This window comes from Dendrobates tinctorius, unplaced genomic scaffold (genome assembly GCF_039654945.1).
Source record: "Dendrobates tinctorius isolate UK_male_01 unplaced genomic scaffold, ASM3965494v1 ptg000066l, whole genome shotgun sequence".
NCBI classification, from domain to species: domain Eukaryota; kingdom Metazoa; phylum Chordata; class Amphibia; order Anura; family Dendrobatidae; genus Dendrobates; species Dendrobates tinctorius.
Genome location: NW_027361734.1, coordinates 3,236,825 through 3,250,812, shown reverse-complemented (window position 1 = coordinate 3,250,812; position 13,988 = coordinate 3,236,825). Strand labels below are relative to the sequence as shown.

Below are 13,988 nucleotides of genomic sequence, written 5' to 3'. Positions count from 1 at the left end.
CACTTATCCTATATACTATACATAGCAGCATTTCAACGATATAACATTACACATATATACATTTAACAAGACACATAACAGTGTAGTAGTACCATTGTATAGACATGGTAATACACTTTATCGTGTAGCAGTACCATTTTGTGTTAACAAATATACATACACTGATAATATACGGCATTGGAGCGAAAGAGAAAGGCAAAGGTATAACTGTAATATAGCATGCCCCTTACACATCTATACAATAAGCTTTCCTAAGGGGCTTAAAAATGATAGGTAAACCACATAGTAAATATGTAACCAAGTAAGAAATGACACATTAACGCTTACAAAAAAGCTATGAAAAACTGTTTAAACTTTTTGCCTCCAATCACAGCTTCAGACTTACAATGTCATTTCAAAAGAAGCAGTGTTTGACACTCTGTCATCTGTATGAAACACCCTGTGTTCGGGGGGGGGGGGCAAGAACAAACAGTAATACGGACTTCCTGGTGAAGACAGTGTTCGGTGTCCGTGTAAGGGGGTCACAGTAGCCATCTTGGATCCCTAAGCATGTCCCGGTGTAAAGTGTACAAAAATGTAAAGAAGTGTACATATTTATTGGTATTGCATAATGTCTTCAATATGTGTAGATAAACTGTAATATGTGTGTTATATAGGAAAAGTGTAATATTAGTGTTAGGCCACTAGATGGGGGCATTTTAGTGCACCTAGTTTTGCATGGTAGTGTAAATAGTTAATATAGGAGGGGTGATGGTAGTGAGAGGAAGGGAGCTTCCTGATTAGTGCCAGAAGGGCGCCCATAGAACTCGGGTGGGCTATTAGCCCGGGCAACTGTAAGACCCCGTAACGTTAGTTTCAAGAAATTGCCCAGACATCCAGTGTGTGGGGGAACAGCATAGACACAGTTACAGAAGTTACAGAAGATTGAGCTACAAGTGCAAAAGCTGCAAAGGTGGACATGGCAGGACAGATGGGCTGGTCACTCACCATGTGCCAGGTCTTAGCCCTCAGATCTGGGGTGAAATGGCTGAGGGAACACCCGATGGCAGTGACTCTGGACAGGGAGGACCCGATCTCGAGCCGTGTGATGGACAAAAGTGAAGGGAAAGCTGAAGTGACATGTAATGTGAAACCTGCTGAAGATGCTGTATTGAACCTGGATGTGCTGCGAAGATATGAGAGTAAAGTTTTGCGTTTTGAGTTACAACTGGACTGTGTCTCTGTTATTCCACAAACGGCCAAAGGTGACCTTAGAGAGCAAAGGAAGAACCCTGATGGCGCAGAGAATGGAGAGACAGGTAAGTTGAAGGTGAAACATGATTTTTATGTAAAGGTAGGTCAGTGCCTGCAAAGCCAGATAAGCTCAGCCATGACTACTGTCCTGGCCGACCTTTGCATCCGCACAGTAGGTGTTCAGTACGGACACCGAACTTTACTATTTGGGTTTTGCCCATCTCTATTCTATACTCTTTCTGTCTTTCAAAGAAACATTGTTTCGATGGAAGATATGGAGCTTGACTTGCAACACCGTGCTCCAAGGAATGTTGGCAGCCTTGCCTTTTGCTACAGTACCCTAAACAATACAAGAAAATACTTATGCAGAAATGTAATTTATTTTTCAAGAAAACAAGTTTAAGGTGTTATTGTTGGTCAATATGTTTTCCGTTTTTTACACTTGTTCCCTAGAGGGGGTGGATTCAAGTTTTTCCAATATCCAGGTGAGAAAGTATTGGGTAGATGAATAAACCCCGGGGCTTCGTGCTTGTGCACATCCTGATCCCCAGCTAGTTATTCCTACCACTGAAAATATCCTTGCATTAGGTTCCTTGCACATCAGTGGTCCTCCACTATCACCCTATAGGGATAGAAAAAATATATCAATGCACATATCTCAAGACTATTTACATATTGATCTTAAAAATATCAATTACTACATTCCATCACATGTGATTACCTGGCAACTGTCTATGCCTCCTTTTTCATAGCCTGCACATAGGTTGTAGACACCCACGGCACCATTATACCATGAACGGCTATTGCATTTCTTATTAGGAATCAACTGCACTTGAGCTTCTTGAAGAAAATCTGATGGTTCAGTGGCTGCAAATCAAACAATATGATATGTATAACTCATGGCATAGGACACCATAAACTCAAGCCAATTTTTCCAACATAAGTTCAGAAATTGATTGTTTGCTGAGGGCTAGGCATGAGTTGGAACACATTACACTTAGAAATTGTTATCTCAGGAGACTAGATCTCGACTTCCCAGATCTCAATCTGTGCATGCAACTCATGGTATTGGACACCATAAACTCAAGCCATATAACTGTATTAATTTTTCCAGTAAAAGTGCAGAAATTGATTGTTGAGGGCTAGGCATCAGTTGGAACACATGACACATCTCGTCTTCTGAGATCTCAATCTGTGCATTCACCACCTCCGGAGACCATTTTCCCAAAGCCCCCCACAGGGAAACCTACAGGAAAGGGGACTTCACTCACTGGTGCCAACACTTTATAAGAGCCTAGGGCCTGCAGCATCGCCCCCTTTCTACAGCTGCTGACCTCCTGAGGGTATGTGCACACAGTGCGGATTCTGCTGCGGATCCGCAGCGCTTCTGCAGCTGCGGGTCCGCAGCAGATTTAGGTGCGTTGTACAGTACCATTCTTTTCAATGGTAAACTGGAAAACGCAGTGCACATGCTGTGGATTTTTCCGCGCAGTTTTGCTGCAGTTTACAATCCGCAGCATGTCAATTCTTTAGTGCAGAAACGCTGCAGTTTCACACCTCATCCATTATGAGGTGTAAAACCGCAGGACAAAACCGCAGGCAAAACCACAGATAAACCGCAGGACTTTAGTCCTGCGGATTTATCTGCGTTTTTTACTACAAAATCTGCAGAGCCAAAAAACGCCGTGTGCACATAGCCTGAAGCAGCGACCCTGCCTCCTGTGACCCTACTCCAGCGCAGACACCCCCAAGTAAGCCACCAAAGAAGAACCAACAGTTTGTTTAATAACAGTTTTTTTCCTATTTTCTACACCAAAATTTTCAGTGCATCTTATGGTCCGGTGCGTCTTATAATCCGCATAATATGGTAAATCCCATGGATAAGAGAGGCACAGTATATAGAAGAAAAGTGGTGGTTTCATTAGAAATGTCTGGATGGTCCCAGCTTCTCATAAACAAATCATCTGTTTTCAAGATTTAGGGTGTCGGAAATCAGAATAAGCTCCCTTTTCTTTTCAAAAAGAGGTTCTGCTGCCGGCAAAGTGTTAATAATAATATATAATAATTAAATCCATTGGTCTTGTGCTTTTATATGATCAAATAACTCATTATTGGTGTTTAATATTCTTAGAATTTATCTTTCTATAATAGTTAAAAATATAAACTAAGCCAAGCTTCTCCAACTCCCTTCTCTTCTTAATAGACCTTTTTATAGCAGCAGGTGCAATCTGGTCCTCACTGCAGACAGATTTGTTGACAGATTTGAGAAGTTTTTGAGAGTGAATGATCAGTGCAAAAGACTGATAGGATGGGAAAGTGGCATTTTTCTTTGATAACATAATATAAAGTTTGTTATTTTCACTTGTATTGTTGATTTATTGAAAAAAAGGTAGTTAATATTTAAACTGCCCTTATGTAGAGCAAGCTTATTACTACATTGTAAGAGTAAATACTTGCCATCCTTAAGGGTATGTTTCCACGGTCAGTAAACTCTGTCGATTGGACGCTGTGTACAGTCACAGCATCCAATCCACAGCGTCCAGATGTTACAGCATAGTAGAGGGAATTTTATGAAATCCAATCTCCACTATGCGAGCAAGCACGCCTCCGGCTTCCCTGCGTATACGCACATGCGGCACATCTTTCTAGACTGCAGCATATCTATTTATAAGATAAATATCACAGTCCACTGTATAGGATGCGGTGATTCCACCCGGTTAAATGAACACATGTGCAATCACCGCGCGTACAAAAGTCGGCAGCGCTTTGGACGGAGCGGACATGTGCTGCGTCCAAAGCACTGCCGGTTTCTGCCCGTGGAAACATACCCTTAAAGAATGCTTAATAGACAGGTCGGGGTTTGACAAAGTGGGAGCTGCTTTTAAAGTGCATTTCTCTGTTCAGGCTCTAAGAGGGCATCTCAAGGGCATTAGCACTTTTTATTAACATCACACCAGGCTCCAGTGGTATTAAAGAGTAATTGTGTTAATTTTTATAGCATATGTAAGTGTTAGGCATCAGGTTTCTGCGTCTGCTCTGCAGGAATCCAGAGCCTCACATTCTGCGGTCTCCTGCTGTCTTTCTACTGCAGACGAGATTGCTTTGCAGCAGACCGCTCCAGAGACTAAGTCCCTCTGTGCTCCAACTGGGCATGCTCACGAGACGATCTCCCATTGGAGATCGGGAGTCATGTGCCCAGGTCCTGTTCCAGATCTCATTGGTCCATCTCGGAGATCTGGAAGGTCCCGCACGGCTATAAAAAGCACGCATGGCCGTTCCGCCATGCGCTAGTATAGACTATACTTGCTATGTGTGAATGGTGACGGATGCATGATTCTGGTGACTGACTCATTTGAAACCCTTTCCATCTGATATTACACATGTGGATAGGGAATTAGATTGGTAGTCAGCGCCAGTCAGTGGCAAGCCTTAAGCCACTGTGCTCACCGCCCCGCTACGCTAACGTCCAACATCGCGCTTGAATTCTGCTTTGTCATCGAGCGGCAGTGTCCTGCGCCGTGCTGCAGTTGCAGCCCTCCTTGGCGTCCGCAGAAGCGACACCGCACATACGGTAGGTCTAGAGGGACGCAGCTCCTCTGTCTTGTTTCCTGCTCCTGTGACCAGATACCGTGTGTGCATCTACCTGACGCCTGTGTCACTAACAGGTTTAGTGTTTTGCATGTTTTTTGTTGCGGCACCTCTGTGTGTGAACAGAGCCCGCTCTGCGCACTCTGGGTGAAGTTTAACCAGTGTGCAGCATACCGCCATATTGCTTGTCTGCCTCCACTTAGCAGCAGTTATACCACCTACTGCACGGTGGACCCCGAGCAGCGAACGCACTTTATTATTTTATTTAGTGCGTTCCGCCGTTCCTAACAGTAAGTAGGTTATTTGAATGCAACAAAACGGGCAATAAGAACACTGTGCTAGACAGCAAAACACTATTTATTTGACTGTCACAGAAAAGTAATTTAGCTATACACTTGCATGTAAAAGGTTGGGCACCTCTGGTCAAAATTACTGTTATTGTGAATAGTTAAACAAGCTGAAGATGAAATGATACCTAAATGGTCTAAAGTTAAATATCACACATAATGACACAAATATCATTTGTATTTTAGGCAAAAAGTCATTTTTTACATTTTAAAAATTCCAAAAAGGAAAACGGGCCAATGCGAAAGTCTGGGCACCCTGCATGGTTAGTACCTAGTAGCACCTCCTTTTGAAAGTTTCACAGTACCCACACTATTATTAAGTGTACACCATCTCTGTCAAGGTCCCTGACACTGCTGTATAGCGCAAACGGTGTATACAATAGTGGAGAATCTGTGTGGCAGCGGCAGCCTCCATAAGGGGTTAAGAAAAGGGATTACCTAGATGCTGTGAGGGGAAAGAACTCGATGTGAGCTAGCAGAACCAGCCACCAGATATACAGCGCCTTTCCCAGCGACGCAGATCGCCGACTATCCATGCCCTAGCTCACATCGGGGTCCTTGACAGAGTGTTGGTCTATTAATCCTTGCATATTTTTCCGATCACTACTGCCATAATGTGTGTCGCTATGAATGACATATTGATTTCCCCTTTTTGATACATATCTTACCAGCTCCAGCACAACCGTATATTCTAACTATGATTATCCACGCTAGCCTTTACCTGCTCCCACCACTACATGTGGTTCCACAGTATTCTCATTAATAGATCCCTCCCATACGCTCGGTGCAGATCTCACTGGCACCACCACAGATTGTATATTCCAGTTACATCTATACCACAGTCCTCTTTACCGCATGACCGTTAGATGTTCTATATACTAATGTGTTCCATACGGTGTACATTTTCTATACTACTCTAACACTATGCCACAGTCATCTTTACCGTCGGACCCTTGTATATACTCAATCATAATGCGTCCCATGCTATGCACAGTTTCCACACCATTCCCTAAAAAACAGTTAATAAGTTGATATTTGATTCCTATTTTTTACAGTACAAATGATAATTATCTGTGTTTACCCATAACCCCCCAGGCAGCCTGAGTCCACATAGAAGTATCATTATACTACAGGACAGCCACATTGATATTTTAGTTCTGATGAAGGTCCACAACTGAAAGGAAAATGTTTAACGATATTATTGGATGCATAATAAATGGAAAAATTTTTCTCACACTTCATCACCCGTGAATGCCAAGTTTTTTAGACTCTATGATTTTGGAGGAGCTGGTTGTTTGAGGAGGTGTTTGGTGTGTTATTCTAAAGACTGTTGCTTGGTAATTCATCTGTGCACCTAACTTTAAAGATAGGAAAGGAGCCCCCGGCCCTGGGATATCTGACAACAGTGTGGTGACACATGTACTTATTAACTGGCAGTTAGGCGACTAATATGCCCTGTATGTCTCAGCTTAACAGGCATCACATCTAATACTAGGTCTGTCGCCAGCATAAGTTTGTCTAGACAACTCTGGTGGTTACACTGGCATTAATGGGGGTCACGGTACTTCATGCTGGGATGCATGTCTCCAATATGTAAGCCACTCGATGCCTACTGTGTTCGTTTCGCTGGCTGCCTTCGTTCTCTGAAGCACAGGCCCGACCCACACCCTTTACGTACATCTGTGCTGGAAGTAACAGCCCAATTTACCCAAAGCTTGATCTTATCCAATGATCTGTGTCCTTTCTTCAGAGTTTGTGGGTCGCCCTCACACCCAGGGCTGTGGGGTACTCGGTACCGAGCCGGTATCTCACAGGGAAGTGTCACAGTAGCGGTGGCCCTGGGCGCCCATTGTAAATGTTCAGTGTGAATGTGTAAGTCGTGACGCCACCTGTGGTGTTCGGCAATGTAGATGTTTAGCCGACGCTGCAGACAGTTCCTCTGTGACAGATGGTGTGGTGCAGCAGTGATGGCATAGCCCTCCACAGGCAGGGCTGTAGTCACAGGGCAGAGTGGATGTAGCGACACTTAGATGGTGTAGTGTCGGGCGCAAGGGATGTAGCAGTGCTGGGCGGGTTGACGCAGGAATAAGTGGAGGACACCAGGGCATGTAGATCCAAAGCTTTACTCACAGTCTGTGGTGGCTCAAGAGCCCGCATTGGTGCCGTGTCCTCCGGGTCAGGAGCCCAGCCAACCTCCAGGCAAGATGAAGCACACCTTTCCAACACTCCTCCAACTTATGTGCCTTTTCTGAACGTCTCCCTCTTAGCGCCTTTAAGTGAAGTACTCCTAGTACTGAGTTACACTGGAGTTCCTCATGTCCGATGTTCCTATGAACTCTACTTGTACGGCAGACAGCTGTAGCCTGCTTCGGGGATTCTCTGCTTCTTTGTCCCGGCTCTCTATCTCTTTGCTGTTGTGCCCCCAAGTCTTGTGTGGGAATAAAGTGATGACAAACTTCTATTCCTCCGGTGTCTGTTGCGGGACCATAAGTATTCAAACAACCTCGGGGACCGGACCCCGGCCTTGCGCCTAGAACTTGAGAGGGGTTCTCCTCTAACCCTCAATCCTCTGTTCTCTTCCTCTCCTCACGTTCCATACTAATCCTTTCCTTCTTATGGAAAGTCAGGCTTTCTTTCAGTGTTCCTTTCCTGTGCCAGCGGACCCAGATCACTGAGGTCGGCTGCAGCACTTTCCCTCCTTCATCCCTCTCAGGGGATCTCCTTACACAGGTCCGACCTCCTCAGACTCCTGTGACTAACTCCCCCTATATCCTATCCTCTTCCCGCTCTTTAGTGCAAACTAAATTCCACCCGCCTCCCAGCACACTTCGTGTTCCAAGCAGGGAGCCACCAAAGGGTGCTTTGCTACACTACTGTGTTGTGTGGGATGCAGGTGTTGGAGCGTGGTCAGGGGTCTCCACCTTACCTGAATGGTGGGGTACCACACCTCAGGAGGAGGTGCAGTACCTCTGTGGCAACTGAACCCTCAGGGGCGCCACATTTGCCCTGCAGAGTCTGGATGCTGGGTCTTCACTTGCGAAGTCTGGACTTCAGTGCTTGACCAACAACTTGTTCTGGTACAAAGACTCTCAGATTCCTCTATTCTGGGGTTGTTACACGACTCATACATCCTCCTCTTAACATATCCTGGTGCCAGCCTTTTTGCCACTTCACCATCCCAGCCTTTTATATTAAGTAACTGTGCAACAGCTGTCACCTGACTCAGAATCCCCTTCAAGCTCTTCCCTGCGGGAATACTCACTTCATCCTACCACACAATATCATGGCCCCCTACCCAGCCCTCCATATAGTATAATGGTCCCCACACCCCTCACACACATGCTGGCCTCCACACAACTTTCTGCACAATATAATGGACCCCATACAACCCTCCACACTGTGTACTGACCTGCGCACAGTATAATAGACCCCACACCTTTCCTACTGTCTTCATATACTGTACTTAATACCCTCTTACTTAACATTTCTTTGCCTCTTGATTGATATTGTTTCCATTTTTGCTACTTATTGCATACTCAAAAATAAGCAATATGTATATATATGTGTAAATCATATATACCTTCTTCTTCCAGCACACCCCAGCCTGCAATGTAGCAATCAGTCTTAACTGAAACATCTGATGTCTTCCGAGGAAGGCACGCTGGTTGAATGAATCTGTTGTAACTGATTGGCCGTTCTACAGACAGCATGGAAATATCATTTTCTTCTGTTTCAAGGTCATAATTTTCATGTATAATCTTTTGGGATATGCCTCGAATTTCAGTTTCTGGGCCAAAAACTGACAGTTGATAGAGTCCAAAAACCAGCCTCCAAGAGTAGACATCGCTAAAACAATAGAAATGAAGATATCAGAGGACATAAGCAATTATATATATACTAAACTAGCACTATGAGAAAAGTAGAATAAAGCTAGAGCTATACAGTGACTAGAGGCTATTACATTCTGCTAGTTCTGCTTCACGTCACTTGTCTTATCTATTGCATTTTTTCTGTGCTGTGTTGTGCATAAATGTGACTTCAGATTTTGTATTAGTCAAGCCTGAAGAAGAGACCTGAGTAGTCTCGAAAGCTTGCAATGTGTTACTATTTTTTCAGTTAGCCATTAAAAGGTATCAACCACTGAGGACTCTCAATTCTGAATATTTTTCTTAGAGGCTATTATTAAGATTCACAACTAATGAGATAGGCTAGGGACACACAACCGTATTTTATCTTACTTGAAAAAATTGGTCCGATTATGCTAATCACAATTTGATCGTAGGTTGATCAGGGTGTGATCACTGTGGTCCTATTTTCTTGTATGAGAACAAGATGGAAAAAAATTATCCATCTTCTACATCCCGTCAGTCCGTGAAAATAAGACCTCACGCGGATGACATCTGAAGACAAAATCTAAACAGTGGTTGAAAATTGTGTATGGTGTGATTTTTTTTTTTTTTTCCTCGGACAGACGCTGTCCAAGGAAAAAATTTGACTTGTGCACAGCCCTATAGACTAACATTGGTCCTCGTCAAATTCGATGTTGGATTGCACTTGGACTGACAATGTGGTTGTCTACATGAGCCCTTACGATGGTCACAGAGAATCCAGCAGGGTTTGTTTGTGGCCATAACACCTTGAGTGGCACAATGCAACCACATTCACTATTATTGTGTTTTAGTATCTCAACACTAATCTTATGTAACACAACTACAAGACACCCTGTAGCCATAACCTAAAAGGTGTTTGTCCTTTTTGTGTCTTGTAACCTGTATTTTATTCTCCTTCTACAAATCAATTATGGAAATGTCACTTCTCTTCACTTCCAAGTCAAGTTGTATCTTTTCAGAAAATCCTTTAGTTTGAGATATATATATACACACACACTGAAAATTTGCTTTACTCACCAACTCCAGGTCCATCGCTGAAATTCCGCTTCTGCTCCTGGTATTTCACATTGGCTGCAGCACTGGTGTCACGTGACCAGCACAGCAGGCAATCGCTGAGCTCAACAGTTCTGCAAGCATGACATCAGCTCATAGCCAATATCAGATACTGGGAGCAGTGGTGGAGACTCGGTGCCTAACCTTTGAAAGGTTAGTAAAGTACGATTTGCTTTTTTCTTTAAAAAAAAACTGTGCTCAGAGACGAAGATTTCCTTAAATGGGACAATCCCTTTAAGGTCTTACTATAAATATCTAATGTTATATCTCTTTCATGTCAACAAAATACATAAATCTGATCATTATATCTGAACTGAGCAAATAGTCAATATGTCTGACTTAAAGGGATAGTCCGGTCTTTTGACTATGTTTTCTGAATCCTTTCACCTGAGGCTGTCAGGATTGTCGGGTATTGCCAGTGAGAGCAATGATCGCAAGTAGGCGAATTGTATAGTTCCAGACACATTTTGACTAGACGTGCTTGGCATCAATCAATATAAAAGAAATGAGCAAGGCTGAGCAAGTCTTGTTGGCACGCGTCTCCCTGCAGCAAAAGTATCACTGCATCAAAAGTATTGAGAACATGCAGTTATTTTAACAGCAGTTAGTCACGGCAGGAGTCAGGACCCCACACTATGTATCTGTCTCTTCTGGATATGTCTGCCAAGTAAGCACTTCTTAGTACTTGAACCTGGCTTTTCTATTAAACCATCTTACTCCTTCACCATGTTTACATATGCTCTAACAGTGTTTGCTCCATTAATCCTCACTCTCCTTCACTATCCCAAACCCCAGCACCCTCTAAACAAATAACCATCTCCCCCTCCCTCCTTTCAGATCTGTCCTCATAAAACAAGCCACCCACTCTCCTCCCACCTGCTCTCCCTTTCTCTGCTTCTCCTCACTGCTGGCAACATATCTCCCAATCCTGGATCCCCACAGTTCATACCTCCGATTACTACCCCCTCCTACCGCTCCCTATCCAATATGAACTACTGCAATCTTTCCAACATAAAAACCGTGCCCTTGACGCCCACCTCCCTGCTTCCTCTCTCTGGAGCACTCTGGAATGCCCACTCCATCTGCAATAAGCTTCATATACTCTTTCTTCTCCTCTCGCTTCCTCAAACTCAATGTGGACAAATCTGAACTCATCATCTTTCCTCCATCTCACAGATCTTCCTTACTTGACCTATCTATCACAATTGACAGCATCAAGCTTTCCCCCCGTACCGGAAGTGCGCTGCCTCGGAGTAACCCATGACTCTGCCCTGTCCTTCAAACCACACATCCAAGCTCTTTCCACCTTCTGTCGCCTCCAGCTCAAAAATATTTCCAGAATCCGTCCTTTCCGCAACCCTCAATCTACCAAAATGCTTGTGCATGCCCTCATCATCTCCTGCCTCGACTACTGCAACATCCTTTTCTGTGGCCTCCCTGCTAACACCCTCGCACCTCTCCGGTCCATCCTTAACTCTGCTGCCCGACTAATTAATTCCTTTCCTCGCTACTGCTCTGCTTCTCCCCTCTGCAAATCTCCTCACTGGCTCCCATTCCCTTAGCGTATCTAGTTCAAATTACTAATACTGACCTACAAGGCCATCTATAACCTGTCTCCTCCATATATCTCTGAACTAATCTCCTTATATCTTCCCTCACATAATCTCCGGTCCTCCTAAGACCTCCTTCTCTCCTCCACACTTATTCACTCCTCATCGAACCGCCTCCAAGACTTCTCCCGAATATCCCCCTTCCTCTGGCATTCATTGCTCCAACACGTCCGACTATCAAACACACTTGGATCCTTCAGATGGAACCTGAAAACCCACCTCTTCAGGAAAGCATACAGCCTGCAATAACCCCTCTGCCTCCTCACCACTACAGGAGCTACTGCCTCACCAACACCAGAGCTGCTGCCACCCCCCAACCTACTGTCTCCTTCCCCACCATCCTGTAGAATGTAAGCCCACAAGGGCAGGGTCCTCTCCCCTCTGTATCAGTCTGTGATTGTTAGTTTGTTTACTGTAAGTGATATCTGTAATTTGTATGTAACCCCTTCTCATGTGCAGCATCATGGAATCAATGGTGCTATATAAATAAATAATAATAAAAATAATAATCATGGAATGATGGAATCATGCAAATTTCCTACTTGTGGTCTTGCCATCAATAGCAGAGAGTGTGGTGCGCACACTGTAGGGATTCAGAAGTCTCCAGTCACATATAATGCCTGCAGACTTTTATCGGAAAAGCAGACAACCCCTTTAAAGATTTACTGTATGGTTCCAATATTATACCGAGATGGAGAACAGCCATAAAGACTAAGTGTGCCGCCGTACAGTATAAATACTGTACGCATGAAGTCTAAACCAACTTTCAGCATTTAGGCCTCATTCAGACTCCGGTATGTAAAGACACAGACCATTATTTCCTCAGTGTTTTGGATCCGAGTGTCATCAGTATTTGGTCAGTATGTCAGTTTTTACCATTAGTGTTTCATCAGTGATTTTCACAGATGGAAAAAAAGAAATTAAACTTTCTTCTGTCTGTCTCTTACAATGTTAATCACAGACAGCCCACGGACGGCACCCTGATGACATGTGTTTGCTGACCGTGATTATCATGGGCACATAGACTTGTAAAGGTAAATTTGATCCGTGATTTGGATCAACAACGGGCATAATATGTACATGATATTTTTGTGGATCACTCGGTCTGCATAAAAAATATGAATATGTGAACAGCCCCACAGATTATAGTGGGTATGTGTTCTATTTGCAAAAAACAAGGAACAAAGACGTACATTAAAAACAGACATCTGAATGAGGCCTAAACCCTAGGAATTCCCTAAGAATCTTACTATATTCTGTATTACAAAGAGCGTGAAGGGGTTTCTTACTCTGCATGGTTCTTGAAGCAGTGAGCGGCTGTCACAACCCAGTGATTGTTAAGGATTGAGCCTCCGCACTGGTGTATAAAGGTGTCTTCATCGATCGGTAGCTGGATGCTGACTAACCATGGCCAGGACCCAGGTTGTGCATCTCTCCCACCAACAATGCGTGAGCCAATGTCAATGTCTGCTTGACGGTTTCCGCATGCTATTGTAGAAGGAAAGAAAATATGTGACGGGTTTTTAGTCTTTGAAGTTATATTGCATGAACAATATTTAATTTAATGGATGGAGACCACTATGCAAAAATATTAATTATATTAAGTAATGATGTATTCATGTCACTAACAATTATATCATGTTTTGGGGCACGTGGTCTGGCAGGCATGTGAGGGGGATTCTGCTTCAACCCATGCAAAAATCCTGTAATACCCCAGTAATATACCATGCTTGGAAGACACAGAGTAAAGGCCTGTATTACCCTACACCTTTGCTATGCAGTGAGCGGATTCACGGCCCGAAACATCATGATCCGCAGCAGGAAAACCGGAGAAAAGAAGCAGCCACCGAGAGAAAATCCTCCATCCAAGATGATGTAGGCGGCCAAGACTCCTTTCAGAGAAGCTCATGGGGTTTGCTAGAATCCCTAAGTCACCGGCCCAGGCTACTATTCAGGGAACAGGAGACTGGAAATTACCTGATCCGGAGCATCGGGTAAGCACCTTGGATTCCATCTATTTAGGCAAGATGGCACTTAGTTTATATAATGAACATTGAAGCTGCCAAATTACATGTTTCTAGTATAATAGGTAGCCCCTGTCCTCTTAGGCTGAGAGGAATGTCCAATGGATATCGTCTGTTAATCAAAACTTACCGTACCAGTCACTATCTATTTTGTTTTGGCTTAAAATGTTCTTTTATGACTAGCAGCCTGGCGGCTACAAACGCCTGTATGCTGATAGGAATAAATATTGTATATTCCACTCA

At 43.9% G+C, this 13,988-nt stretch overlaps 1 protein-coding gene across 1 annotated transcript in view; it reads right to left on the bottom strand.

The window, feature by feature from the left end:
- Nucleotides 1–1,603: 1,603 nt before the first annotated feature.
- The window catches only part of LOC141095093 (acrosin-like), a 31,231-nt gene continuing 18,846 nt past the window's right edge, over nucleotides 1,604–13,988 (bottom strand). The window contains exons 2-5 of the mRNA XM_073580973.1: nucleotides 13,011–13,209; nucleotides 8,749–9,014; nucleotides 1,955–2,100; nucleotides 1,604–1,855 (exon numbers count right to left, since the gene is read on the bottom strand). Of these exons, the coding sequence (XP_073437074.1) occupies nucleotides 1,670–1,855; nucleotides 1,955–2,100; nucleotides 8,749–9,014; nucleotides 13,011–13,209 (797 nt within the window). The 3' untranslated portion in view covers nucleotides 1,604–1,669. The remainder of the gene's footprint in view (nucleotides 1,856–1,954; nucleotides 2,101–8,748; nucleotides 9,015–13,010; nucleotides 13,210–13,988) is intronic.